The sequence below is a fragment of the Aptenodytes patagonicus genome, chromosome 20 (assembly GCF_965638725.1).
Source record: "Aptenodytes patagonicus chromosome 20, bAptPat1.pri.cur, whole genome shotgun sequence".
Lineage (NCBI taxonomy): Eukaryota > Metazoa > Chordata > Aves > Sphenisciformes > Spheniscidae > Aptenodytes > Aptenodytes patagonicus.
Window position 1 is genome coordinate 2,105,160 of NC_134968.1, and position 27,076 is coordinate 2,132,235.

Consider the following 27,076-nt stretch of genomic DNA (forward strand, 5'->3'; position numbering starts at 1 on the left):
TCCCGTCCCCGTCCCTCGCCAGAGCAGGGGGTGGAAGAGGCCGGGTGCCCCCGGGGACGCTGACACCCATGGGTGACGGCACCGGGGCCGGGACAGCCCCCACCTCCCAGCAGCAATAGCAGTCAGTTGATGCGTTTTATTTAATTTTTAATGATTTTTTTGGTACCAAAGTGAAACACTGTAGCAAAGCCGCAGCTTCTTATGGCCGGGATGGGGCGGGGGGGTGTCCCCCTCTCCCCCAGCCCCGTTCCCCCCCTCCCCTCCACAGCCCCCCTGACCCACACCCGTCCCGGTGCTCCCGGGGGGCTGGACGTGCCACCCTCCGTCCTGCCAACACCCATGGAGGGGACCTGCACCCAGTCGTGTCCCCCCCCCCCCCCCCGCCACCTTGCTGTCCTGGGGGTGTGAGGGGGACAAGTGCCACCTCCCCCCCCCCCCCCGGGACACAGACGTGCAGGTGCAAAGGGGTTGGGGGGGGGGTTGGGGGGTGTGGGTGCTGTAGTTAGCATAGCCTCATCCCGGTGGCACCCATGGGTGTGCCGGGACACCCATCCCGCTGGGAGCAAGCTCCAGCTGGTGGTGGTGGGGGGCCGGGGGGGGGGGTGTCCCACATTCCCTTTGCTACACCCCGGCTTTGTCCTGGGAGCCCCCTCCCAGGCATTGCCGCTGCGGGGTGCCACACTGTGGGACCCCCCCCCCACCTCCACACCAGGAGGGCGGTGCTGGGCGAGGGGGTGCACGGCGCTGGGCGAGGGGGTGCACGGCGTTGGCTTGCACCCATTTCTTCCCCCCCCGTCCCCGCTGCCCATCAGGCTGGTTTCTCCGTGAGCGTGTGTCTCTTGCGTGCGTGTGCGTCCGTCCTTTCATGGCATCATGCAAACCGTCCGTGAGCACCAGCCCCGGTGCCTTCGCTGAAGCAAGAGGACAAAAAAAAACACAAAACAAAAAAACCCCCAAAAAAACAAAAAAACCCACCTTGATTCTGGTTTAAACCAGAAAAAATAAAAAGGACAAAAAAAGGAAAATGTTGCAAAAATGATCAAAAAAAAGCAAAAAAAAAAAAAAAAAAAAAAAGCAGCGCTGCCTGCATCGTGCATGTGTCGGAGGCGCCCGCTGCATGCGCACCCCGCTTTACTTGTCTGGATGTTGTTTAAAAAAGGCTACGACTTTTAATAGGACAAAAAAAAAAAAAAAGAAAAAAAAAAGAAAAAAAAATTCCTAATACTCTTTAGAGGCTGTTTTGGGGTTTCTACAACGTCGTGTGTCTCTCCGCATGAATTTTCTTGTGAACTGTTTTAAAAGAAAAAAAAAATAATTTCAAAAAAAAAAAAAAAAAAAAAAAAAAGGGCCTTGCCCAGGGCGGAGGCCGGGGCTGGGGGGGGGCTGGCCCCCCGCCGCCCCCGCCCTGTGCCCGTCGCTGTCCCTGTGTCGCTGTGGATGCCATGGGTAGTTCTGTGCGCAACGTGACCATTGTAACTTGCAAACTCCGATGACAAAGGGTTGCTTTTTATTTTTCTTTTCCCTTTATTACTTTTCTTTTCTATCAGAGTGTCTGGCTTTAATAAAATTACTTTTTTTTTTTTTTTTCTCCGTGGCACTTTTTTCCCCCTCAGGTTTGGTCTCTTGTGTCGCTGTGCTGGGGATGGGGTGGGACATCCCTGGCCCCCCCCCCCCCGAGACCACCCCGCTCCCACAGCCCCTGGGGACGGGTTGGGGGGGGGGGGTGTCCAGCTCCTTCCCCCCAGGCTCACAGAAAAGCTGGGCTAAATCCTTCCCTGGATGATGCCGGTGCTCCAGGACCGGGCTCTGCAGCACGGGAAAACAGGGTCCGTGTGCTGAGCCCCCCCCCCCAAGCAGGGGAAGCAATAACGGCAGGAAACCACCTCCTCGAATTAACCAGTTTATTTCCAATATATAGACTGGGGGGGGGGCAGCATCCAAAGCGGGGTGTTTTTGTTGGGGGGTCTGGTTGGGGGGTTTTTTTTTTTTGCAGTTTTGCATATACCGGCTCCGCGGCCGACTCGTACAACACGCCGGGGGGGGGCCACATGCAGGAGGGTTTAAAAAGTCAACACTGGTCCAGCATGTCCCCTGGTCGGGGCTGGCCTTTCAGCTGAGCAAAACTTCTTAAAAAATCCTTATAAATCCTTTGTAATATGTTACACGGTCAGAGACACTATTTACAAAAAAAAAAAAAAAGGGGGGGGGGGGAAACCAACTTTACAGCAAATATTTGCATAACGTATGAGAACGACACAGAGAAACAGTGACATGACTTGACACCCCCCCACGGCCCCGGCAGTGGCCGCCCGAGCCCGTGTGGCACGTTGTGTGCCAGCACGGTGAGGCTGGGGGTCCCCGCGCCCCCGCCAGCCGTGGTCCCCCCCGGGCGGCTGCACCGCACCCCCTTCCTAAAGTGCTTCTGGCCTGGGGGGTAGGAAGGGGAGCGGGGCTGGGGAAGGGGCCGTGCCGTGCCGTGCCGTGCCAGGTCCCGAGCTGCTGCCGGATCGTGGCTGCGGCTCGTGGCAGCGCAGGGGATGGCAGTGTCCCCGTCCCCCCCCCCCTCCACAGGGCGCCCCTCTGTGCCAGCCCCTCCCGTCACACCCGCTCCCATGCAAACACCCAGCCCAGGGGACCCTGTCCGTTGTGCCAAGGGCCACCCTGCCTCAGCCGCACCCCGGCACGGAGCCCAGACCCCACGGCGCACACGGCACAGAGCATACCCAGGTCAGTGCAATGGCACTGAGGGTCCCCGAGGCATCGAGGGTCCCCAGCGCTGGGAAGGTCTCCGGCGAGGGCAGCCGCAGCACCCAGGGAAGCGCCCGCACTTCGCACCGCCGCGGCTGGGGACAGCAGGGCCACCACCGCCTGGGGTGGGGACAGGCCCCATGAGCCCCCCCTCCAACCCTCCTGGCACTGCCCGGGGGCCGGGGCACCATGGGATGGGGCAGGCTGCGGCACGGGACCACCGTGGGAACCTGCTGGTCCCCAAAGCAAGGGGGACGAGGTGGCTTTGTCCCATCCACGGCGCGGGGGCCACGGAGACTCGTTAAATAACAGCAGCTTGTCCAGAGCACAATTAAATACGAGAACGAAGGCGAGTCCTTAAATTAATCACTGGCTGGGGGCAGGGGGTGAGCTGCGGGGAGGCGGGGGGGGATCTCAGGAGGTCAGAGACACTGGGGGAAGCGCAGGGGGGCCGGGGGGCCTGGGCTGCCTGGGGGGCTCTTGGTGCCTGGCACCTCGCCGGCAGCGCCGGGCTGTGCCGGGGCGGGTGCTGGTGGCCGGGCTTTGGTGGACTCCAGGCTGCTGAGCCCCGAGTCCTTGTCACGGCAGGGTCCCGCGGACATCTCCAGCCCCCTGGGCTCCTTCCACTCGTTGAAGTTGAGGTCCTTGAGGCTGCCGGGCACCACCACAGTGTGCCGGCGCCAGCTGCTCTTCTTGCGGCGGGTCTCGGGGGAGTGGGCTCGGCGCAGGCGGACCCCCATGTCATCGGCAGAGGCTCGCAGGCGCTGCCGGAGCTGCTCCCGCAGCGAGGGCCGCCCGGGAGGGGCCCAGCCCTGGTCCTCTCCGGTGGGTGCCGGGGTCTCGCCGGCTGGCCGGGGCCGCCCCAGCTTCCTGCGGGCCAGCGTGTCACACTGGATCAGGCGGTGGGAGTTGAAGGAGGGGCGGCCGGGGGGCCCATTGTCCTCATCGACGGTTCCCCCGTCTGCCTGCCCCGGCTGGGGCCGGACACCCTCCCGGCTCTCCGTGTCCGTTTCCATGTGGCTGAGCTCACTGCGCTCATCGTCCGCCTCCTCCCCGCGGCTCCCGGCCACCGAATGCACCTCGGAGCACAGGCTGCGGTCCATGGTGGACAGGGTGGAGTAGCCTGACACGATGGAGCGGGCGTCCGGCGCTGGCTCAGACCCGGCACCCCCGGGCTCCAGGGAGCTCTCCCGCTCCATCCCAGCCGGGCTGGGGGCCACCAGCTGAGGGCCAGCGCTGTGGGGGGTTTTGCCGGGTCCCGGCGGGGCGGCTGCAGTCCCCTCGTCCTCCTGCTCCCGGCCCGGGGCATCCCTGTGCTCCGCGTCATCGTCAGTGCTGCTCCCGACACCCTCGGCCTCTCTCCTCTTCTTCCTCTTGCGGGCGGCAGCCGAGACGAAGGGGATGGCGAGGAGTTCCCGGTGCGGCGGTGCCTTCCGCGACGGCCACGTGCCCTAGGAAAATGGTGACACCGGGGTTAGGGATGGCGGTGCCAGGGTTAGGGACGGGCTCAGTGCCCCAGCAATCGCGTCCCTCCCTGCCAGCCCCCAGCCCGGGACCCTCTTACCTTCGGTTTGGCAGAGCCGCTGCGGGTTGAGCCTGTAAAGCAGAGCGGAGAGGGGGGGTTAGCCAGGCCCCAGAGGTGGGCATGTCCTGGGGAGGGGGTTCAGTGGGTAGACCTGGGGGATGCTGCTCCGTTCCCCCACACTGGGATGGGAACATGCCAGGGCCATCAGACCGGCTGGCCCCTGGCAGGGACACCAGCGCCGAGCAGGTTTGTGTGCCGGCAGCTGCAGGAGATGCCGGGAGGCTGGCGTGGGGGGGGCTCCGGTGGTGCACGGGGGGTCCCCGGCACTGCTCGCCCACTGCAGAGCCCCAAGGCGAGGAGTGGGGATAAAGGGGGGGACACACGCAGGCACACACAGCCAGGAAACACAGCCAGGACGCCAGCAGCAGGACCCCAACCCTCCCACGGCCACGGGGCACAGATGGGACCAGGGCTGGGTACAGCACTGCCACTGCCACGTCACCGAGATGGGGCATAGGGAGCTGGCTTGATACCACATCCAGCCTCGGAGCGGGGTCTGGGACGGGCTGTGACAGAGAGGGCTGGGACAGGTCACGGGGCTGCCCTGGCTCCCTGGGGAGTTAGGGGACAGGTGGGGACACGGGGGTGACAGGCAGCCCTGGCCCTGCTGCCGTGGTGTGAAGGACAAGGACAAGACAACAGACACCCTCTCCCACCCCGCATGCCCCGGGATGGGGTTAGCAGCTGCTGACAACGAGAGAGGGGGAGGCAGAAAGGGGGTGCTGACCCTCTCCGGGGCATCGGGACCCCCATACCCCGGCGTTTGGGTGTGCCAGTCCCAGGACACCCAGCACCCATCCCTGCCAGGGGATGCCAACAACAGCCCCGGTGCCGCTGCAGGCACTGGCCAATGATGTGGGAGAACCAGGGTTAAAGGATTTGGGGCTCCCCAGGGGCTCGGCAGCCCCTCCTGATGCTGGGGACCCCTGGGGACAGTGGCCGGGCAGGTCAGGGCCCCCTCCCCTCCCGTCCCGCTCCCCCCTCCTGCTCCCAGCTCTCTCGTGGTCACCCGGAGGAGTTAGTGCATGAGCAATGCACCCAGGATCAACACTGTACCCGCTCTAGCTCTCGAGGAGGTCCGCTGGAGGAGGAAGAGGAGGAGGAGGAGGAAGAGGACAGCACAGAGAAGTTCAAGGAAAGAACGTAAGAAATCAGTCGAACATCAAAGTCTCCCAGTCTCTGGGTTGGCAGCGTGGGCCGGCGTGGGGAAGCGGGCGCGGGCAGGGGTCCCACGGGCTGCCGGGGCGCCGCGTCCGGCTGGGTTTGCAGAGGGACGAGGAGCAGCCACCGGAGAGGAGGGTGACGGGAGAGGGCGGGGAGGGGGCTCTGCTGGCACCCCCAGGGAAGATGTCCCCACTTTCTGGTGAGGAGGGTGCCGGGACATCCCGCTCCGGCACGCAGGGGTTGGCCACGGCGAGTGGGGCTGGCTTTCCGCAGCGGTGTGAGCGTGGGGGAATGGAGTGGCTGGAGAGACGCCCTGGGGTGGCCCCATGCCTGGACCGGAGGGGCCGGTGCGGTAGGCACTGCTCCTCACCTGCGGCATCGCCGGGCGCCGCGGTCCTGCCGATGTTGGGGAGCAGGTACTCGATGTTAGGCACGGACTGAGCCTCCTTCTCATCCACGGGGGTCTGCAAGAGGAGGGGATGCAGCAGTCAGGCGGCTGCCGATGGCACCCCAGCTCCCAACCGGGGCTCTGCGCCCCCCCTGCCCCACAGCAAGACCCCCCAGGGGGATGGGACTCACCTTCTCGCCCTTGTCCTCCTTGTCACTGAAGAACCAGTCCGACTGCGGGGGGAGACAGGAGAGGGGTTAGGGACTGGCAAGGAGCAATGGGAGCCCAGTGCGGCCGGGAAGCACCTTCCCCTGGGGTGCAGATCAGCCCCTTCCTCCAGCCACGTCGATGCCCACCTGCCCGCCGATACCACTTACGTGCTGGATGAGGGTCTCCACGATTTTGTAGCGGTCAGGCATGTGCGTCACCATGTCGGTCATGTTGTCCTCGGATGTCCGCACCAGCGTGGGGCCGAACACCAGGGCCAGGTTTCGGGGCTCCATCTGCAACCGGAGCTGGGGTTAGTGCCTGCCCGTGGCCTCCATCAGGCACCGTCTCCCTTCCCACCCCACCACGATCTCCAGCTCAGCCCGAGCTGGGGGGGCTCGAGGTGGGGCAGGGGTCCGGGAGAGCATGCCTGGCCCCGGAACGGCGCCCGGGGCCGGATGCCCTGGGCGGGCAGATGGTACCTTGTTCTTCTCCGAGTGGTCAGCGATGGTCTTCAGGTGACCCACCAGGAACTTGAGCGTCTCATAATAGTGACCTGGCAGGTCCCGGATCTGCGGGGAGGCACCAGGTCACCTCTCTGCTCACCCCCCCCACCCTTCCCACCCACACCAGCACCCAAGGTGGGGGGCTCCAGGGCTGTGTCCCCCACCCCAGCCCCAGCCCCATCTCCCTACCAGTTTCCGCAGCGTCCTCATCCTCTCGCTGGCGTCCTCTATCCGGTTGGCCTCGATGAAGTCATTGTATTTATCTGAAAGTGGGACATGGTGGGGTCAGAGCCGGGCGGAGGGGAGGGGGCACCCCCCAGGACCAGGGACCCCCCCAGATGCACCGGCCAGAGATGTTGGGGAGGGGGCTGGGGGTGCTGCTCGGGTCCCACTGCAATGGGGCACAGAAGGACAGGGAGAGACAAAGACAAGGGCTGGCCCAGGGGATTCAGTGAGGAGGGGGCCTACAGAGCCCCTCGCCTTGCATGGCCACTGGCTCGTTCTGTCGCAGGGTCTGGGGACCTGTCCCCAACGCGGCGACGGGTGGGACAGGCTCTGGGGCTGCCGGTCAGCCTGGTATCGGCCATCGACACGCAGGCATCGGCACAGGGTCATCTGTGGCCACTTTGGGGGCCCCGATGGCCCCCGGGGGGAAGTGCATGGCCAGGGCGCAGCGACTCACCATCAGTGAAGAGGGGCTCGGGCAGCTTTCGGAAGAAGGATTTCAACAGGCTGCTGATGACGTTCAGATCCTGCCACCGCTGCGGGGGAGAGAAGAGGCTGCTCAGAGAGACCACGCCAGGCAAACCCAGGCACCAGTGGGAGAAAGTCCCCAAGCCGGGGGAGTCCCAGGCCACCGACACTGAGGGGGACACCAGCCAGCACCACCGTGGCCGTGAGGACAGCAGGACGGCTGTCCCCACCCTGCATCTGCTAGGGAAAATTCTGTGCCACTGCAGCAATGTGGCGATATGCAAGGGGATAAATGTGTCCCCAAGCTGCCACCTACACTGCTGCCACCAACCGCTAGGCGGCCCTGCCACTCCAGGGAAGGTCACGGCGATGGAGACAGGGATGATGATGGAGACAGGGATGATGATCATGTTGGAGACAAGGATGATGACGGAGACAGGGATGGTGACAGAGCCATGGACCAGGACAACAGCCCCAGGAGCATCCCAGAGGCATGGGGATAGGGAATGGGGATAAGGATGGGGACAGGGACATGCAGCCCACCCTGCCCTCACCTCGTCCTGCAGGTTGATCTCAGTGGCTCCCTTGTTGAGCTGCTCCTGCAGGCTGGACACCACCGCATTGTTCCCGGGAACGCGGTAGATGCCCATGTACTCCAGCCCTCGGTCCTCCACCACCTTGCAGCAGGCTTCGACGATCAGGGGGACGTTCTGCAGGGACAGGGAGGGGGTGACGGAGATGCCGGGGCCGTGAGGGGTCCCCAAGGGCTGGCACTGCCAGCGCGGCTGTACCTTGTTGTCCGGGGCAGGCTGGCAGTCCTCCAGCCTCACGCCGAAGGCCCGGGGGGCAGATTTCTTGTTCTTCTTCATGATGTTGATGCCCCACGGGGCTTTTTGGGTGCCGCTCTCATCTGGGGAGAAAAACCCACAGGACAGTTTGCTAATGAGCCGGGACAAATGGGAAGAGCATCCCTGCTGCCCTACGGGGACAGGCATGATGGCAGCCCTGAGGCGAGGCCCCCCTCCTTGCAAAGCCCCCAGGTTTGCCGTGCCGGGGTGCCCCACGCCGCAGGGGTGTGACCTACCTTTCGTGACGGCCGCATCCTGCCTGGGGGACCGGGGCGCGCTGGTTCCTGTCTGCTTCAGGAACTCGGCTCGGATCCCCAGCCCACGAGAGCCCTTGGGCGAGGAGTCGGGCTTGGCGCCCGCGGGGCTGTAGGGAGAGCGGGGGGCTCAGGCGGGGCACGGCCAGGGGCACCAGCCCGGCGCAAAACCTCCCAGCAAATGCCGGCATCTCTCCCGGCCTGCCCAGCATCCTACCCGTGCCCATGGGGCTGCACTCCACACCGGGTAACGGGGACCCCTGGGGAGCACTGAGCCGCTTTAACCCTTTGTTCGGTGCCAGTTTGGCTGAACCGGACCCCGCCGGCACCCCAAGCGAAGACGGGTGCAGCCGGCACCTCCGGTGCTGCCCCATCAAGGGAGGCTCTGGCTTTGCTCCATCACTTTAAAATTGAGGTGAATAAAGCGCTCGGGGGTCTCCGTGCCCACCGCCCCCAGGTCCGTACCTCACTTTCCGGTAGTCGTTTAACTTCTTGTTGATAAGCGCTTGGCTGGCAAAACCGGGGTCCTGGGGAGGCAGAGAGAAGAGGGGAAGGGAGAGCTTGAGCAGCGCATCCACCGGAGGCCCCAGGCAAGTCCACGCTCTGCCGGGCGCCACGCGGGGCCAGGCAGGACCAGGAGAGGGCAGGACCGGGTCCCCACTGCCCCGAAACAGCCGGTGCCCGCCAGTGCTTGCCGCCCCGCTGCGGTCTGCGGCGCTCCTTGCCATGGCGCAGGGCGGCATGCGGGCTCCGAGCCGGCCACAGAGGCTCGGGGACGGGCACATCCCTTGGCAGCATGCACACCTCCGTCTGCCCGCGCCAGGCGCACCCGCTACATCCCGCAGCTTCCAAAGACACGCACCCATCCCTGCGGGATGCTGCCCACCTGGCGGCACCACAGCCCCGGCAGGTGCCCAGACGGCTCCGTGTGCTCCGACCCGGCAGCACCTTCCCTGTGCCGGCGCTGCCAGCCCTGCCGAGCCCCCTGTGCCCTCCGGAGCGGGGCTGTGCCACAGAGAACCAGAGACCACTCTGAGCTCAACGCACCCTCCAGGGCCGGAGCCTGCCGTGACCCCGGCACGAACGCTGCAACCAAACGAGGCCATCCCGGCACCGCAGGGATATGGCGCGCAGCCAGCCCAGCGCTGGCACATCCAGCCCTGCAGATCCTCCACTGGAGCCCGCGGCCCCGGGGAGCAGCTCTCCCCATCTCAGACCCGAGCAACCCATTACACAGACCACGGCTGCCCGGTGAGGGCTCAGCCCCAACCCGGCGCCAGCCCTGGCAGCCGGCAGCACCATGTGGGCACCATGCCCAGCACAGGCAGGGAGCTCCCTGCCAGATCTCGCTCCACCAAAGGAGACACAACACACCACGGCAGAGCCATGCACGCTCCTCTCCCACTACACAACCAAATGCTGCCGGCAGATCCGGCGCCGACCCTGCCTGGAAGCACCGCTGCGGCACGCGGAGAGCCACGCCGCCTCTGCTGAGCGCCCCGGCGCACCCTGCTCCAGCCGAGGCCGGCGGAGCCACGCTCTTCTTGGACGCCGCGGCACCCATGAGCCCCCGTGCACCCCTGGGAGCACGGCACGGGACGGGCGAGCCCCACACCGGCCGGCCGCTCAGGGGCCGGCCTTGGCCTGGGGAAGCAGCACAAGGCAAAGAGCCGGAGAGAGCCGAGGCGGTTAGTGCCGGGAGAGCCAGAGGCAGCCGGGAGCCCCATGTGGCTCTCACCTCGCCCTCGGCCTTGCTGTTCTCCCTGATGACTTTGATCCAGGCCAGCATGTCTTCCCGATCCTCTGCCTGAAAGAGATATTCACAGAAGTCAGCGGTCGTCAGCCGGAAGACGTGCTTCCTCTTGGTCTCGCTGTAGGAGATGTCCACCAGGCACGCTCGGATGCTGATCGGCGGCTCCTCCTCACCTGGGGCCGGGGCGCAGGTCACCGCCTCCCGCCTGTCTTTGCACAGGTACAGCGAGTGGGTGCGCAGCACAGCGAAGACGCGCTTCCACTGCCGGATGCCTCCACCGACCTTCTGCGGGGAGAAGGGATGTGGCACGGACCTCAGGGATGCTTGCGGCGGGGAGCGTCCCCCCCGCATCGCTGGCCGGGCTCAGGGGGGCACCCGCCTACCTTCCCCTTTTTGGTGAGGATCTGCTTGCAGTGGAGCCAGCCCTCCTTCCTCACGGCGCTGAACGGGACGTCCGAGAGGTCGGAGGTTGAGTGTCTTTTGGAGCGGGCGTCTTCAGACGTGCCGAGGCTATCCAGAGACTGCGGGGGGACCGGAGGGCACCATTGGGGTGATGCCATCGGCACCCCCTGCTCCACCGGTGCCCCAGCCAGGCGGAGCAACCCCGGGCTATCTTCCTATAGAGGTACCCAGGCGGGGGGCACCCCCAGGACCCCCAACCCTCGCCGTCACACAACACTCACCCCATCGGTGAAGAAGCTCCTCAGCATGCGGAGGCTGGGGACCCGGCTGGGCATCCTCCTGGGGGGGAGAGCAGCCCCCGTGAGCGGGACGGTGGGGAGGGAACGGGAGCCACGTGGCGGTGGGACTGGGAGGGGAGGTCCAGCCCTACCTTAGGATCTTCCCCTCATCCCGAAATGCATTCAGACCATCGTCGCAGGACTTGGAGCGCTCGGTGGTGATGGCCAGGAGGTAGGACGAGCGGCGACCGGCCTTGATGCTGCCTGCAAGGGGGAGAAGGGCAAAGCACGTGCTGCTCAGCCCAGCGGGCACGGGGCAGAGCTCCAGGGCGGGGGGCTGCTCCTCCCCGTCCTGCCCCCCCAACGTGGCTCCCCAGGACCGTTCCCCCTGCCCAGCACTTACTGCAGTCCTGGGAGTAGTGCCGGCTCAGAGCAAAGGCAAAGGTGGGCGAGGAGGGGCTGGTGGCAACAGCGGGCGCCGAGTTCATGGCGCTGGAGACCACCGAGGAGGCAGGAACATGCTTGGCCTTCAGGTCGATGCTGGGGCTGGTGGGTTCGTCTGCGAGAGGGGTGGGCAGTGTTGCAGGAGGGGTTGGAGCAGGACAGGGCAGGGGAAGTCCCTGCTGTGACCCCCCCAGCACTTCTGGCAGGTGATGGGTTTGCAGGTGCCCGGGCTGGGCTGGGGGACATGCTCCCACCCCCAGCAAAGTCAGGAGCTGCCGGTGCACCCGGACCCTCGCAGAGAGCAACCCTGCGGCTCCCCCCATCCCCACCCCATCCCTTCCCTCCCCAACCAGCCCCGGGGTCCCTCCCTGGAAGCAGGCACGGGGCAGGCTGCGCTGCGGGAGGGGGCAGAGCTGGTGGCTCCCCCAGACCTATTTGGGTCCCCACAGGCTGAGGTGGCCAGACAGGGAGGTCCCAAGCGAGACGGGGAGTGGGTCATCCCAGACACGTCCCTGTCCCCACTTCAGAGCAGGGCAGGAGCATGCAGGGCTCCAGTTCACACCCAGCCGTGCCCAGTAAGAAGTACCAGGGGCTGGGCAGGGGGTGCAGGACAACAGAGGGAGGGATGAGGCCGCTTGAGCCTAAACCCTGGCACCCCATCGCCAACGCCTGCAGCCCTGCTCGGGGACAGCATGCCCAGAGGGGTGCGGGACACTGCGGGGTGCGGGACGCTGCAGGTGCTGCTGGCACGGCCCCTTCCCGTCTCCACGCCAGCCATGGATGGATGCTCTGAAATTGTGCAATGCACCCTGTCCCCAAAACATGCCCTCCCTGGCACGGGACTTGCTAAACTCCCCTCCTGGAGGCAGCCACCCCCCCTGCCAGTGAGCCGCCCTGACTCACCAATGAAGGGGATGGACGCCAGCGAGTCCTCGGGGGCTGCCAAGGGAGCCACGCGCCGGCCTTGCCGTTCGGCTGCCGGCCTCTCCCCTTTGCCGCCAGCCAGCGGGGGGTCACAAATGTCCGTCTCCTTCACCCCCTCGGGAAAGACAAAGTTCATCTGCCGCAGGGGGGGCGGCATCTTGCGGCCCGTGGGCGGCTTCTGCCGCAGAACCACCTCTTCCCTCCGCTCCTCCAGCTGCTCGGGCACCCGGTTGCTCTCTGGCCGTTTCTCCCTGGGTGCGGTAGGGACTGGCGGGGGACCGGTGGGTGGCGGGACGGCAGGGACCACCCTCTCCAGGAGCGGGGCAGCCGGCCGCTGCGAGATGCTGAAGGTGGGCAGGCCACCAAAAGCTGGGTCACGGAAGGAGAGGGCGTGCAGCAGCCCGGTGCGGCGCTGGAAGGACGGGCTGTAGCTCCGGTAGCCGATGTAGCCCGAATCATCTGCGCTCTGCAGGTTGGGCTGTGATGGGTGCTTCTGCACGGGCGCCGGCTCCCGTGAGGAGGAGGAGGAGGAGGAGGAAGGCGCGAAGGAGCCATGCTGGATGGGCTGCCCGACGGTGGCGACGGTGGCCCGGCAGACCCTCTCAGGTGGCCATGCGGAGCGGTCGAGGTGAGGGGAGAGCAGGGCGCCGGGCTCCAGCGCCTCCATGGAGCGCCCATACCTGCCCAGGTAGTGGTCGGAGCGGGCACGGGGTGCCCAGCCCTCGCGGGAGGGCTGCAGCAAGGTGTCGTGTGAGGCGCTGTGGGGCCAGCCCCGGGGGGCGGCCGCCGAGCCCCCCAGCCGGTCCTGGGACACGCTGCGGTAACGGGGCGGCATGGCGTGCCGCCGCTCCTCCGAGGCGCTCCGCCGTGGCTCCTGGCTGCAAAACCAGCGGGACAGAGCCTGCTGGCACTCCTGCCGGCTGGGTGCCCGCTGGCTGCCCGCTGCCTCCCGGGGGGGCCGCCCGGCCCCCGCCAGCCCCCCGACACCCTCCTTGAAGCCACAGTGAGTCCGGTGCTCCGTGAGGTGCTTGGGGACCCCGTAGCAGGAGGGGGTGGTGGGAGGGATCCCGTAGCGGTCAGGCAGAGAGGATGCGACGTTGCTGGGGCAGCTGGTGCGGGAGAAGGAGCCAGGGTGCCCGTGGGGTGCGGTGGGGCGCGGGGGAGGACCCCCGGGCTGCGGCTCGTCGGGGCGGTGCGCGGGGCTGCCACCCGCCTCGCTCCGGGTGCTGGTGAGCGTGGCCGTGCCGAGTGGGGATGAGGGGCTCGTGGCGGCGGGGCGGTGGGTGCGGGCGTCCGGCGGCTGGCCCGAGGGAGACTCAGCACCCCGCGCCTGGAAGGGGTACGTCTTCCGTGGGTAGCAGATGGGAGGGGGCTCGGGGATGCTCTGTGCCCCACCGGAGTACGGCTCGTTGCCCTTCAGGTAGGCATCCTGCGAATACGCCTGCAGGGGGATGCGGGGGTCAGGGTGGGGGGGCTGGGGCTGCAACGCCGTGCTCCCACCACGGGCAGGGTGCCACAGGGGTGCTCTCTGCTCCTCCCCAACCTGCAAGCAAACCTCCCTGTTGGGGTGAGCTGGGCAGGGCTGGCTGCAGTCCCCCTGGTCCCACTTTCCCATGGGGTCCCCCCGGCACTGAGCAACGCTGCCACCAACACCAGCCCTTCTGCTCTCTCTGCTGCCCGGCCGCCCTCCCTTCCCCTTCCCTCCTTCCTAAAATACCCTGGTACGGCTGGCCGGGCCCGGCTCTCCCTTCTCACTTTTCACAGGCACCTCCAACTTCAAGCCCAGGGGATCCTCAGAGCCCAGGGCAGGCAGAGACGTGAGATCCCCTCCTTGCCAGGGCTGTAAGACCCCCCCCAGCCCAATGGGAGCGGGTCCCCCAGGCTGGGGCCAAGCAGCGGTGCCACCTAATAGCCAAGTCTGGGATGGGTGCCGGCAGCTTTGGTGGCAGCACTGCCGGGAGAGCCCCGGGAGGCAGCCAGGACTGGAGGAGCACCAGGCAAAGCCCCATGCACACCCATCAGCTCAGGTCACCCTGCTAGGGCCACTGCTGCCCCCGGACCCCAGCTCACCGACAACAGAGCCGCTTGGGGTGCTCCAAGGATAAGCCAGACCCTGAGACCCAGAGCAACTCACCCTGCAGCTACGCCCGAGGATGCCCCCCCAAAAAAACAGGGGCCATGTCCCCCATCCTTCCTGCCCCGGACTCCCTGGTACCTCCGTTTCCGCGCCCACTGCTGCTCCAGGGATGCTGGTGGGGCCCTGTCCCCAAGTGTTCCCAGCAGGATAGGGGCACTTGGCCACCCCCACCCGAAGTGTGGGAGGAGCGTGAGCAGGGACAGACCAGCCTCTCAGGTTTGGTGGGGCAGGAACGCCGGCACAGCCCAGGAAAGCCGCGCCAGGGAACTCTGGAACCAACCCGGTCCCTGGCACCCGCCTGGCAAACTCACCAGCTGGAGGATGTCCTCGTCCTTGGGCATGATGGAGAGCTCCAGCACATCGTCACTGCGGGGAGAGGGGACAGAGGGGTCAGGGTGGCCAGGGTTGGTCCCCGCCTGCCCCCAGAGAGGCCAATCTCACGCTCAGCCAGATCCCCCCTGAGAGGACGAATGTCCCCATCCCCACGTGACGGTCACAGCACGCCACTGCCTGTCCTCAGCCCCCTGCAGCACCACTGCCTGCGGGCACCCAAGTAACTCACCGCTCCTGCCGCCCCGGTGACACCCAGGGGGACAGTGCCTGCTGCGACGTGTCCCCTTCATGTCCCTCCCCGGCTCTGCCCGTCCCTGCGCTCCTCCCAGCCCTAGGAAGGGGACTCACCTGTTCTGGATCAGTGCGATGACCTGTGAGTAGGTTTTCCCAATGATGCTCTCCCCGTTCACCTTGACCAGCCGGTCCCCTGCAAACAGGGTGGAGAAGACAGTGTCACTGCAAGTCAGTGGGGAGGTGGTGGCACTTGGCTGTCCCCGCCGTCGCTCACAGCAGGGTTTGAACACGGCCAAGGCTTTTGCCAGGGGCAGAGCCAGGTCCTGTGTGGCAAGGGGAGCTGTGGGGACCCCACAACCAGCCTAACGCACAGGGATCCCAATGCTGCTCTGGGCATCCCAGCCCAGGAATGAGAGAGCAGAGCCCCTGGCAGTGCCAGGGAGCAGAGGGAAGCGCGGGGCGGAAAAAAGAAGGAATGCAAGAAAAAGAGCAAAAGAAGCAAGAAAGTCCCCGGCAGAGGAGGGAGAGCATCGCACGCATCCCGCAAGCAGACTGGAGCCATCTCCGGCTCGGTCACCCCGCACGCCCCCACTCACCGGTGCGCAGCCCAGCCTGGTGCGCCGGCCCGTCCTCCCGCACGTTCTTCACAAAGATGGTGTCCATGGGCTCCAGGCGGCTCCGGGGGGGACCTGCTCCCCAGGGACAGAGAGTCAGGGAGCCGCCAGCACGGCCGGGTGCATCGCACAACAAGAAGCATGCTTGGCCCCTCACGGTACCCTCCTCACCTTGCCAAGCCCATGCACGGCAGCCCTGCCTGCACCTGGGACCTGCGGAGCACAGGTCCTGCCCTGGGCAAAGCCCCCATCTCAGCACAGCCCCCAGCACCCATCTCCCCCAGCCGTGGCTGTTCCCCAGCGTGGCTGCAGCCACAGTCCTTTGCAAGAGCAAAAGCCATCGGGTGCTGCAAGAAACCGGAGGGCGGTGGATGGATGCCAGAGGGATGGTGCCAACAAGGGATGCTGAATCCCCCGGGGACCGCCTGGAGCGAGGCCAGTGTCCCCCCAGCCCCGACGGGCACTGGGTGCCAGGTCTGGCTGCTGCCGCCCACATCCACCCTGGCTCCCAGGGACCGCAGCCCCGGTGCCTCGTCATGCTGCCAGCGTGCCAATCCGTTCTGACGCCTTCACATTCGCTCACGTCACCGTCAGCCTCCGGGAGGAGAGCAGGGCCTTGTCCCTGTCCCCAGACACCCTACGCTCGGCCGAGCCGCCTGCCACGGGGACCGGTGCTGGCCACGCCACAGCCCCTCTGGCTTCGGGACAAACCCCCTTGGGCGCAAGGTCCAGCAAATCTCCCAAGGGCTTTGGGGACACCGAGCCCGTCTGCCATGCCAAGTGCCACCGAGCTGCCACCGAAGCACCACGCCGCTTCACCGCCAGCCGATATTTAGGGTCGCGGTGCCAGCCAGCAGAGACGGCAGACTGTGTGCCCTGGCCACAATACCCGCTGCGACCTGTGACAGCTGCGTACCCCCCGGACCACTGCACCCACCGATCCGGGCGGTGACGTCCCCCTGCGTGGGGGGTGCCCGCGTATCCCCACAGCGGCACAGCACCAGTGCTCACCTGCTCGGTTCCCGTTCTCCTCCTCCTGCCAAGAGAAGAGAAAAACACTTATTTGGTGGCCAGGTCAGGGCAGTTGCGGCAGGGGGACCGGCAGGGGACCAGAGGGGTGCCAGCCCCATGAAGCCCCTCACAGGACCTGCGTGTTCCTCTGCCCTCCGCCGCCCCCGGCTAAAATTACCTCCTGACACCGGATCCAGTCGGCCCGCCCGCGCAGCCCCGCCAGCGGGCAGGGACCCGCCACAGCCCCCGGTACCCAGCTGCTGGGGAAGGGGCCGATTTTGGGGCAGGGGAGCAGGAAGGGGCCCAGCCCACCTAGGTGGTGGCATCTCGCCCTTATCCTGGGCCACTGAGCCTGACCGGGGACAGCCCGAGCCCCGGCAGCGGGGTCCCAGGGGAGGGACAGAGGTGCCCACTGGCACCCACACCACTGCAGTGCCCGGGCAGCGGGTCCCGGCAACAGGGACCCCCGGGAAGGGGACGGCTTTGCACAGGTGGCCTCAGAGGGGCACCGGCCGCTAGTGGGGCTATATTTAGCCCTGCAATTATTCAGTGGGGGGAACGTGTCCCTGGCGGGGGGACATGTCTGCAGCTTCCCACTGCATGGGACGGGCTGCCGGGGCTGCGGCGGGTGCTGCAGGGGGTATGGCAGAGGGTTCCTGGCCACCCCCTTCCAAGCCACGGGCAGGGGACAGCCCTGGGAGCCACGCAGCTCTGTCCCTTGGGGTGGGAACCGCGTCCGTGGCTCCTGCCCTTGTCTCCCACATCCTCCTGTGGGGATCCCGCTGCAGAGCCACGCTGCCTAGAGGGTGCCCAAGCTGGGGCAGGGCACAGGGTGCTGGCACCCACGTGGGGCTGCATCCACAACACCGAGCCCCCAGCCCTGCCACGGAGCTGGCTGCACCTGGGGCTGCTCAGCCCCATGCACGGGTCCCATGGAGGGACCCAGGCACCTGGAAGGGGATTTCTCACTCCGCAAGTGCCGGATCCTGCCGTCTCCAGGGGAGGCACGAGTTCGGCTCCAGCCAAGAGGTTTCACCAGCTGCAGCTTCCTCCCCAGCCCCCAGCCTGTGCAGGGCAGCGGGGACACAGCCCCAGTGTCCCCAGGGATGGCAGGTCCCTCCAGTGTGTGGGGAAGGGACCGGTCTCCATCCCAGTGTGACAGGGGGACATTCCCGGTGAGGAGGAGGAGGGGGCTGGAGGCATCACTCTATGGTGTCCATTGCATGGCGGGAAGGAAAAGCCACATCCCGCAGCCTCCGCGCACATCTGGTACCATTGCCCGTGCACCGACTGGCTGCCGCGGTGCCACGGCAGGAGCACAGGGCCACCGAGGGCCCCTGGAGGCACAGACTCGCGCCTCTCCCTGCCCCTCCTCGTTCTGCAGCACCCCGGAGCCCTTCCCGTCCCCCAGGGCAGCCCAGAAGCCCCACTCCCAGGGCTGGGGCCAAGGCTGGGCACAGCGGTGCCAAAGCACGGCACGGTGAACGCAGCTCTGTCGTCACCCTCCCTGCTGAGTCAACCCCACCGAAACTCAGCCCCCGGACCTGGCTGCCCGCCGGCACCCACGGGTGCTGAGCCAGCCACACCACACCCTGCCCCGCCAGCCCGGGAGCGCCGGCTTGGGCTCAGACGGGTGCCGGGAGCTATTCCCAGCCCCTTTGCAAGAGCATCTCTGCCTCCCGGCGCTGATCTGGCTCCTTCCCACGCGGCCCCGTGTGCTCCCGCCCTGGCGGGGCTCAGCCCTGGTGCCCAGCACCACGGGGCGGGATCAGTCCCTCGCTCTTGGAGGATGCCTTAGGAAGATGGTGGAGAGGTGGAAGCGAACACCTCAGTTCGGAGCAGGTTCAGGCCATCCCCACGATGAAAGCTCCTTTGCAGTCACTCTGCTGGAGACGGGTCAGGTCCGTCTTCCCGGTGCAGGCAGGAAAGTGCAGGCAGGAAGGATTTGGGGAAGCAGAATAAGGAGCCTGGGAAAAGCGCTGTGATGGAGGACGCTGAGCGGGGACTCCGGCAAGTTGCTTCTCCCCACCCAGTGACTCACTTCCCACTGCAGTTCCCTGCCTGTGGGGAGGAGGCAGTGAGCACCGGCCCATGGGGCAGCCGGAGCCATGGGGCAGCCGGAGCCATGGGGCTGCGGACAGCTGCGAAGCTCTGGGGGTGATGGGAGCATCCACGTCCTCCCAGCCTGGAGCAGGGAAAGGGCTGCAACGGACCACGCGGCTCCCAGACGCTTCTCCCTTCGTCTGCATGAAGCTGCCGCTACAGAAAACAGGGCAAGAGGGGGATTTCAAACCCCGGGCGCTTGGAGCTGGCACAGCAGGAGAGCTGGCTCGTCGCCTTCGGGCGCAGAGGGCACAGTCCACGCTGGAAGCTGCTGGGTGGTTTCGCAGGGTCCCTCCATCCTGGAGGGGAAAGGTGCTGCCCGGATCGGGGCTTCTCGATGGCTCAGAGGGCGCAGGAGGCGATGGCCAACCCGGGGTTTGGTTCCCCCCAAGAGGCAGCACCTGGGAAGGGTCTGGGCTGCAGCTGAGCCAAGACACGATCGCAGCCGCCGGGTCCTGGGGCAGATCCAGCCCGAAGCCTCCCACTGACGGCCAGGAAACCGGGAGCCAAAAATCTGCTGTCCTAAAAGCGGCGAGCACCAGTGGGGTTGGGCATGTGCCCCTCTCCGGCCAAGAACCTGCTGGTAATTCCTGGTGCTCCGAGGGGTCGAGCTGATGCTGGTCAGAGGAGGAGGAGGGATGCGACGAAGGACTCGAACAGCATCCTCCAAAGCACCTGCTCCCAGGCTTGACTTCATGGTGGCCATGTGTGGTTCACTTCAGCTCGAGCGACGTCCCACTGCGTCGAGCCTGTCCTTGGCCTCGGGGGCTCTGAAGTGCCTTTTCCTGCTGTTCCCAGGGATGCCAGAGCCGTTGTTTGGAGCTGAGGGATTCTCTCCGCTCCTGCAGACAGCCGTGTCCCCTGCCAGAAGGGCTCTGGGACGTCTCCAGAGACGCTGCCAACTTGCTGCTTGCTCAGAGCACGTCTTCCCAGCAGCTCCACGGGCTCCTCCATCCCAGGGCCACCCATGGGTGGGGGAAACTCCAGGCACCCCAACAAGGCAGGCAATGGATGGTCCACTCCGTAGTTCCCCAGACCCGCCCTGCCTACCCCCAGCCCACATAAAAAGCATCCTGCATCCAACCACGGCACCTCGGAGTCCCGCTCCAGCAGCTCTGGGGGTCCCCGTGGCCCCCCCAGGTCCCAGACCTACCTTGGCAGTGGAGTGCACCGCTGACTCCGGGGGGTAGACGATGAAGTGGCGGAGGGTGAAGCCGAACCCCCCCTGTAAGCTCTTCCGCAGCACCACCGTCTTCGGGCCCACCCAGGGGAAGTGCCCCTCTGGGGGCGCGTTGGCATTCGGGGACGCCCCATCTCTCCGGCCCGGTGTTGGCTGTAGGGGATGAGGAGGAAGATGTCACTTCTGGGGGGGTGTGGGGTGTGGGTGTAGGCAGTCTGTCCCCCAACCAGCCCCCTCAAAGCCCCGTGCTGGCAGCTGAAATCTGCTGGAAAAGCCGCTCTGCTCCTCGGAATCCCGTCCCTACTCCCGACCCCACGGCAGCAAATTCCAGACCCCAAAGACCACCCCACCAGAATCCCCCGAGACTCCTCGTATGCGACCTTTTGGGAGAAGATGCATGGAAAGGAAATAAAAAAAAAAGGGGGGGGGGGGGGAAATGAGCTGTGCCTGGGGGTCTGGATGGGACCCAGGAGGCAGCAGGAGGAGAGATGGGGGTGGATGGGGGAGTCGGGGACAAAAGGTCCCCTTCCGATGACGCCACGGTAATAACCTCGGGCAAGCCGGAAAGAGCCGCCCAGGAGGCGGCTGGATGAGTGATGCTTCCCGAGATGGGGCAGGGACCTGGCACCGCGTCGGGCTCCGGCAAGGGATGCTGCCTGGAGCAGCAGATGGGGCCAAAAGGGACACGGCTCCATCCCGCAGCCCCTGGTGCCGGTGTCGGGAGGGGGAATGGGACCACGGCAGAGCTGGAGCAGTTGCGGGCATCTTGCCTGGCACTCAGACTTGGAGAGACAGCAGAAGTCCCGACACCTTGGCTGAGTTTGGGAGGGTTTAGCACAGCCCCGGCGAGGGATGTTGCTGCTCTCTGTGGCTGCACATCTGGCTGTGCATCCACCAGCCCTGCTGAGGCAGGAGCAGCCCCATGGCTGAAGGGAGCAGAGGGCCCTGCCCCGGCAGCACCAAGCTCTGCTAAAACCAGAGAAATCAGCAACCTGGGAGCGGGTAGGGCAAGCGGCAGCCAGGCAGGAGGGGATCCACCGGGGTCCTGCCCGAGTGCCACCTCCTTCCCCGCTGCAGCAGCCAGAGTCAGCCCATCCCGGGGCGAGGGTGTTAAAATTCAGGCGCCGTCTCGGTTGAACCGATGGATGGGGAGCGGGGAGGGAGAGGGACACACAAAGGGACGAGGCACAAAAAGCCTTTGTCCGCGCCTGTGCTGAGTGGGCCTTTTTGCTGCTGGTGGGGAAATCTGACAGCGGCTCAGCGGGGCTGGGCTGCACCCCCTGTGCCAGCACGTCCCGCACGGGGCCCGGCTGCAGGTGGGGCTGGGGGTCCCATCCCCCTGGGGATAGGGTCTCCGTGGTGAGGGCATGGCTCTGGCACTGCAGCCCACAAGGCATCACCCTGGCACAGCACCCGCAGACCCACTCCATCACCGCCGGAGCAAGCCCGGAGGGGTACAAGGGCTTCGGGTGCTCGCGGACACCGCAGACACCCCAAAACATAAAGAGAGCCGCAATGCTCCAAACACCAGCACAGGAGAGCCAGAAAACCCCACTACCAGCACCGTACAGGAGGCAAAGCTCCCCACGAGCCCCCAAGCCCTCCCTGCACCACGCATGCCCCGACTGGTGACCCAAAACCAGATGGCAACGGGCACCCTATGCTCCCACGGGGACCCCCATCCCTTTGCCCCGGGGCCACGAGCATCCCGGCGCGGCGCCTGTCCCCATCTGCGCCCTCCATTGTGTCGGCCGCCGGCTCGCCGGATTATTTTTAAGCTGACAGCTGAATGTGCCCTGCTGATTTTAACCAGCACAGACAAGCCTCGGAGAGAGTAGGATCGGTGCAGACACCAACGGCAGCACCGACCCGCAGGGATGGGGATGTGTCCCTGTGTCACGGGCGCGCCGGAGCCGTGGCCACGGCTCCGGCGCGCCCGTGACACAGGGACACGTCCCCAGCTGTGATATACCCATTACAGCATCGGTGGTCCCCAAACCTGGTCCCATGAGCCCGAATCCGGCCTTACAGCCGAGCAAAAGGAGATAACCTGCATAGCAAACAACTCTCCCAGGCTGCTTTCCGTCTCCATCCCAAGGTCCCGTAACTCACGGCGGAGGAGAGATCACTTGGGAATGCCCCCATCCCGCAGGGACCCAGCGCCCTGACCCCGCTGCCAAGGACGGGTGTTCGCCTTGCCCTGATTAAATCTCCTTTGGGATTTTTACAGCTTCAATGCGGTGCCTCTCCCCCTCCGGATCCCAGCTCCCCCTTGTCCCCCCAGCCCAAGGGGGGAAGTCACCCGCTGCAGAGACCCAGAGAGATCCCTGCAAAGGGCCTTGCAAGGGAGTGGGCAGAGCAAACCATCCCAGACCGCTGTGCCTCAGTTTCCCTCTTCACCCACCCTGGCTTGGAGCATTTTGGGCTGCAAAGCCCCCAGCTGTGGGCTTGGACAACCCCCATGCTGGCTCACGGCCCCGCAGATGCTCCAGTTCCCCAGGCAGTGGGGTTGACACCTGATTTGTCACCTCAGCCATTTGTCCTCAGCACCCCGTCCCCCCTCCCCGCAGGGGGCGAGCTACCTCCCGGCTTTTGGGTTTTATTTTAACCTCAGCCCGGCGGTTTCCGCTGTGCTCCCACCAGCTGCGTCCTGCTCCCAGCTCCCCCAAGCCCCCGTCCCGCGAGGGCTGCGGGCAGCAAGGATGGGGGGGGGGGGGAGCCCCTTGTTCCTTGCAAGAATGGCTTGTGCAAGCGGCTGTGACAGCCCAGGGCTGGGCACGCTGCCCGCCTGGACCCCTGCGCCCAGACGGCCCTAATATCTGCGAGGTCCATTGCCCCCCAGCACAGGTGTCACCGGGTCCCTGTACCCCATGTCACCGTGCCACCTCGCTCCCCCCACGGGGACACGATGGGACAGGTAGCTCCCGCCGGTGTCCCACTCCTGCAGAACGAAGGAGTGTTTTCCCTGCATCCTGCAGAGCCCTCCTGGGGGGCAGGATCCCTCCCCCCTCCCGGACATGGCGAGCAGGGCAGCAGGAGCAAAACATCCAGGCACAGCCCTGCCCTTCGCAGCCACCGGCAGGGCAGGAGCCCGGACCCCCGACCCCGACCCTTCCTCCAGCACAGGAGGGGACAAAAGGGGACACACCACTGCCCGGGAGCTGTGCCAGCCCCAGCACTGCCCCAAGCCACACCCCACCCAGCTCCACCAGCCCCCCTGCACCGGGGGAGCCCCCCATCCCCTGCCCTCCCCTGCAAAGCATCCCCCCCCCCCCCCCCAAAACGAGGCACGACACCTGGCGTCTCCGGCACACGGTTCTCACCCGGCGGCACTTGTCGGTGCGGGGGGGCACACGGCCGGGCCGGGGGGCCAGGGGCCAGCAGTGCTCCGGGGTGGCGGCGTGCCGGCGCAGGCTGCTCAGCCAGATGCAGCGGGGCTCGGGTGAGCTGCAGTCCACCCCGACGGCGCGCTCGAAGCGCCAGCCTTTGCCGGCTCGCTCCACGCTCCACAGACCCTTGCTCACCACCGCCACGGGGCTGGGGGCTGGCGGGGGCCGGGGGGGGCCCCGCAGCACCCGCCGGGACCCCCGCTCCCCTCCGCCCGTGCTCTCTTCCACCATGTGGCCACAGTCCGGGCCCGGCTTCGGCAAGCGAGGTGCAGCAGCGTGGGCTCTCAGCCGGCAGCAGGCACAGCCATGGGCTCACCGCCTCCTTCACTGGCTTCAGCCTCCAAGTTGGGCAGCACGGCGGCGGGGGCCGGCTGCCGGGGGCGGCGCGGGGCCGGCTGCGCCGTCTCGCATGGCTCGGGCGACGTGCGGTGCTCCCAGCCCAGCAATGCTGCAGGCACACTCGCACGCTTGCTCGCTCGTTTGCTCACACCCCCTGCGAGCAACACAGCCCTGGCGCGACGGGCGGCAGCCGGCCCCCACCCAGCCACCCGCGCTGTGCAGGGATGGACGGAGGGTGGGATGGATGGATGGATGGAGGGATGGACAGAGAGTGGGATGGACGGAGGGCGGGCAGCTACACGCCCCGGCTGGGCTGGCGGGCTGAGGCTCCAGCTGCTGGCAGGGATCAGCGTGCCCAGCCCACCACCCCAAGCCAACCCTCGCCGCCTGCGGTGTCACTCTGCCTGGACTTTCCCTTTTTTCTTTCTTTCTTCTTTTTTTTTTTTTCTTCTGTTAATCCGCCCCCTTCTTCCTCCATCACCCCGGGCAGCATCCCACCCTCCCCGCTTCCTCCTCTCCCTCCTCCCGGCCCCTTCCTTCCTTCCTCCGCTCGCTCTCCACAGGGCACCACGCAATGCCAGGGACAGGGAGGCGGACGGCCTGAGGGTGCGGCAAGCGTCCCCCCTGCTCGGTCAGGAGATGAGCCATCACCAGGCTCTGCAAGGTGGGAGCCAGTGGGGGCTCCGAGACACCCCTGGTCCCCTCTCTGTCCTCAGCACCCAGCAGAGTCCACACAGCAGAGGCATGTATCCAGCCCCAGGCTCTGCTGGTGCAGCACCCCAGGGACCGACACAGCCCCTTGGGGACCGACAAAGCCCCCCGACCCCCCTGCTCAGTGCCTGTGGCAAAAGACGGTGGCTCCAAGGACACTTCCCACCAGGAGCCAAACCAAGAGTCCCCCCAGCCCCATCTCCCATTTCGGGGGATATCCAGGGCTGCAGGTGCGGCGGGTCCCTGTTGTCCCCCAGGCACAGAGCCACCGGCCCCCACAGTTCAATCCTGGCTCCCCAGCGTTAAGCCCACAGGCAGGGACAACAAACCGCCCTCATCACTGGTGCCCGGGGACTCCCGCTGCTTCAGCCCCTCCCCAGACCACCCTGCACCCCCTTCGTGCCCACCGAGCCGCTCTCCACTGCGGCGGCCAAAACATGGGAGCAATAAGAAAAACAGCAGCACCTTGATGAGCCCGGCACCCACGGACACCCGACCCGGGCAGGGGCTGTGGGTGGGCAGCGTCCCCCTGCCCTGCCTCCCCCCACGCTGCCTGTCCCCGTCCCCGCATGAGGGGGTCCCGCACCGCATTCCTGCCATGCTAGAGGCTGAGGAGAGGCACGTGCAGCCGCGCCGGGGAAATGCCGGGCATTGCTGGGATTGCAGCCCGCAGCCTCAGGGCCAGCCGCCCCGCTCGCTGTGGCCCCCTCCTCTCCTCTGCCCCCCCTCCACCCCATCAGCAGGACCAGCCCGCCAGTACGATGCCATGCACCCGCTTCCCGCAGCCACCAGCCAGGGCTGGCACCGGACGCCAGAGAGGGGACAGTCCCCAGGGTGCAATGCCACACGGACTCCCTGCATGTTGGCAGTGCTTTGGCATTCAGCACGTCCCCAGTGTCTATCCTGGCCAAGGTGCCACGGCTCTGCCCCAAAACAGCCCCAGCGCCTGCTCCAAGCCCCGCTGGGGGGCTGGCTTGAATGGCTTGGTGGCAGCCGTGTCCCCAGGGACCCAGCTGCACACCCCCAGCACACCCAATAACACTGTCCCGGTGCCTCTGCACCGGCAGCCCAGGCAGAAATTGGGATGGGGAAACATGGGAGCCAAATTCCTACCACCGCCTTCCTCCCCCGGCCACCCCCCGGGCCACCCCAATGTCACCCGATGCGTACACTGGGGGTCCCCCGTGGGAGCCGCCCCGGGGGCAGCCCTGTGCCCCCACCCCCAGCCTGGGGACGGGCAGCTTGCAGAGCTGCCGGCGTGTCCCAGCAGGCAGAGCTGCCCGGCCGGGGCAGCGAGACGGGGCTGACACAGCTGTCGGTGCGAGCAGCACCCGGGGGGGCTTCGCCTTCCAGCTGAAAGGGGGGAAAGAGCAGTCTGCCGCGGCAGGCTGGCTCCGGCCGGGGGTCCCGGGGCAGCTGGAGCAGCGCCAGCTGCCCCGAGGACGGCGGGTCTGATCCTGCCGCCTCCGCTCCCGCCTTTCCTGGCAACGCTGAGCAAGCAGGCAGGAGCTGCCCCAGCAGCCTGGGGGTGCGGGGGCCGGATGGAGAAGGGGGTCCCCAGCCCCCAGGGGGATGACGAGGGGAGGACGGGCCCCAGGATTGTTCCCGCAGCCCAAAGCGGGAAAGGTCAGGCGGCGTTCGCGGGGGCAGATTCCACCCCGAGGAATGCGAGCGCGCCTGGACGCCTTCCAAAATACTTGTGTTTTGCACAGGAGTGTCCTAAATACACAGCCAAACAGGAGCAAGGGGGAAGGCAGCGCGCTCCCGGCATGCACCGCCGCCGCTGCCGGCACGCCGAGGCAGGCGCGCAGGCGTGGGGGACGCGCGCCCACGCGTGCGCGCGTGCCCACGCTGCCGGTGGGTTGCAGGGCCCTCTGCTGGCATCGCTTCCCTGCCTGCCCCCTCAGCCAAACCTGCCGGGAAACTGAGGCACAGAGGAGCCGTGCAAAGGCAGCGCTGCCCCAGCCCCCTGCCTGCCTCTGCCCTCCCCTGCCCCAGCAGCAGGTAGCACCCCGGGCTGCGCTGCCTTTGCTTTGCCCACCTTTACCGAGGGGGGGAGGTATCCATATTTTGCACCAATGCCACCCCCCTGCCCCATGGCTGCTGCTCCCGGAGCTCTCCCACCCTGCACGGACCCGGGTGACACCCCCGGGATGGACCCGGTGGTCCCGGCTGGGGGGGGGGGGGGTGACATCCCCCCCGCCCATGTCCTGGCCCCGCCAGCTGTGGCCGTGGGTCCCTGCCAGCACGGCCATCGCAACCCCTGGCACGCAGCGAGGATAACGTAACGCTTCGGGCAGGAACAGAGGACAGAGGGAGAGGCAGCTGCCGGTCCTGCCGCCACCACGGCGTGCTGGGCTCAGCCCCAACCTCCCTCCTCCGGCACCGCTTTCCGCGCGGGAAGTAGATTTCTCCGGCACAGAGCCGGCAGCACGCAGGGCCGGGGGGGGGCAAACACTAATCCCTCCCAAACAGCGAGGGGAGATTAGGGTCAGAAAAATGAGGTTTTAATAGGATTTTCAGGGAGGAGAAAGCCATGTTGAGACAATAACCGATTTCCAGACCTTATATGGCAAAGCCGCTGCCTGCTCCCACCTGCGGCGGGTCCCCGGAGGGGAAGGGGGGACGGGGGTCCCACCCACGCCCCTCGGTCCGGGCCAGCTCAGGCAGCATTTGGGGAGGCTGCACCCCCGAAGGGAGCCAAGACTGACGCTTCCCTGCGGGCAGAGGCTGCCTGCACCCACCCATGCACCCTGGGCAAAGCAGGGATGCTCTGGCAGCAGGGCCTGGCCCGGGGGATGTGGTGGCAGGAGAACGGGGGGCAGCAGCCA

General features: G+C 66.6%; 1 protein-coding gene across 2 annotated transcripts in view; it reads right to left on the bottom strand.

Moving 5' to 3' along the window:
- Positions 1 to 3,142: 3,142 nt before the first annotated feature.
- ARHGAP23 (Rho GTPase activating protein 23) overlaps positions 3,143 to 27,076 on the bottom strand; it is a 30,728-nt gene continuing 6,794 nt past the window's right edge. The window contains exons 1-24 of one of the 2 annotated variants that reach the window (XM_076356847.1): positions 23,130 to 23,426; positions 19,780 to 19,959; positions 16,524 to 16,548; positions 15,495 to 15,587; positions 15,013 to 15,091; positions 14,643 to 14,697; positions 12,174 to 13,635; positions 11,230 to 11,385; positions 10,979 to 11,090; positions 10,830 to 10,887; positions 10,530 to 10,667; positions 10,132 to 10,431; positions 8,859 to 8,920; positions 8,376 to 8,503; positions 8,083 to 8,201; positions 7,846 to 8,001; positions 7,281 to 7,359; positions 6,788 to 6,861; positions 6,575 to 6,664; positions 6,263 to 6,388; positions 6,077 to 6,118; positions 5,868 to 5,961; positions 4,313 to 4,344; positions 3,143 to 4,199 (exon numbers count right to left, since the gene is read on the bottom strand). In XM_076356847.1, the coding sequence (XP_076212962.1) occupies positions 3,171 to 4,199; positions 4,313 to 4,344; positions 5,868 to 5,961; positions 6,077 to 6,118; positions 6,263 to 6,388; positions 6,575 to 6,664; positions 6,788 to 6,861; positions 7,281 to 7,359; positions 7,846 to 8,001; positions 8,083 to 8,201; positions 8,376 to 8,503; positions 8,859 to 8,920; positions 10,132 to 10,431; positions 10,530 to 10,667; positions 10,830 to 10,887; positions 10,979 to 11,090; positions 11,230 to 11,385; positions 12,174 to 13,635; positions 14,643 to 14,697; positions 15,013 to 15,091; positions 15,495 to 15,587; positions 16,524 to 16,548; positions 19,780 to 19,959; positions 23,130 to 23,426 (4,986 nt within the window). In that variant the 3' untranslated portion in view covers positions 3,143 to 3,170. Of the gene's footprint in view, positions 4,200 to 4,312; positions 4,345 to 5,867; positions 5,962 to 6,076; positions 6,119 to 6,262; positions 6,389 to 6,574; positions 6,665 to 6,787; positions 6,862 to 7,280; positions 7,360 to 7,845; positions 8,002 to 8,082; positions 8,202 to 8,375; positions 8,504 to 8,858; positions 8,921 to 10,131; positions 10,432 to 10,529; positions 10,668 to 10,829; positions 10,888 to 10,978; positions 11,091 to 11,229; positions 11,386 to 12,173; positions 13,636 to 14,642; positions 14,698 to 15,012; positions 15,092 to 15,494; positions 15,588 to 16,523; positions 16,549 to 19,779; positions 19,960 to 23,129; positions 23,427 to 27,076 lie in introns of those variants that run through there. The other variant, XM_076356849.1, reaches the window with a different exon arrangement.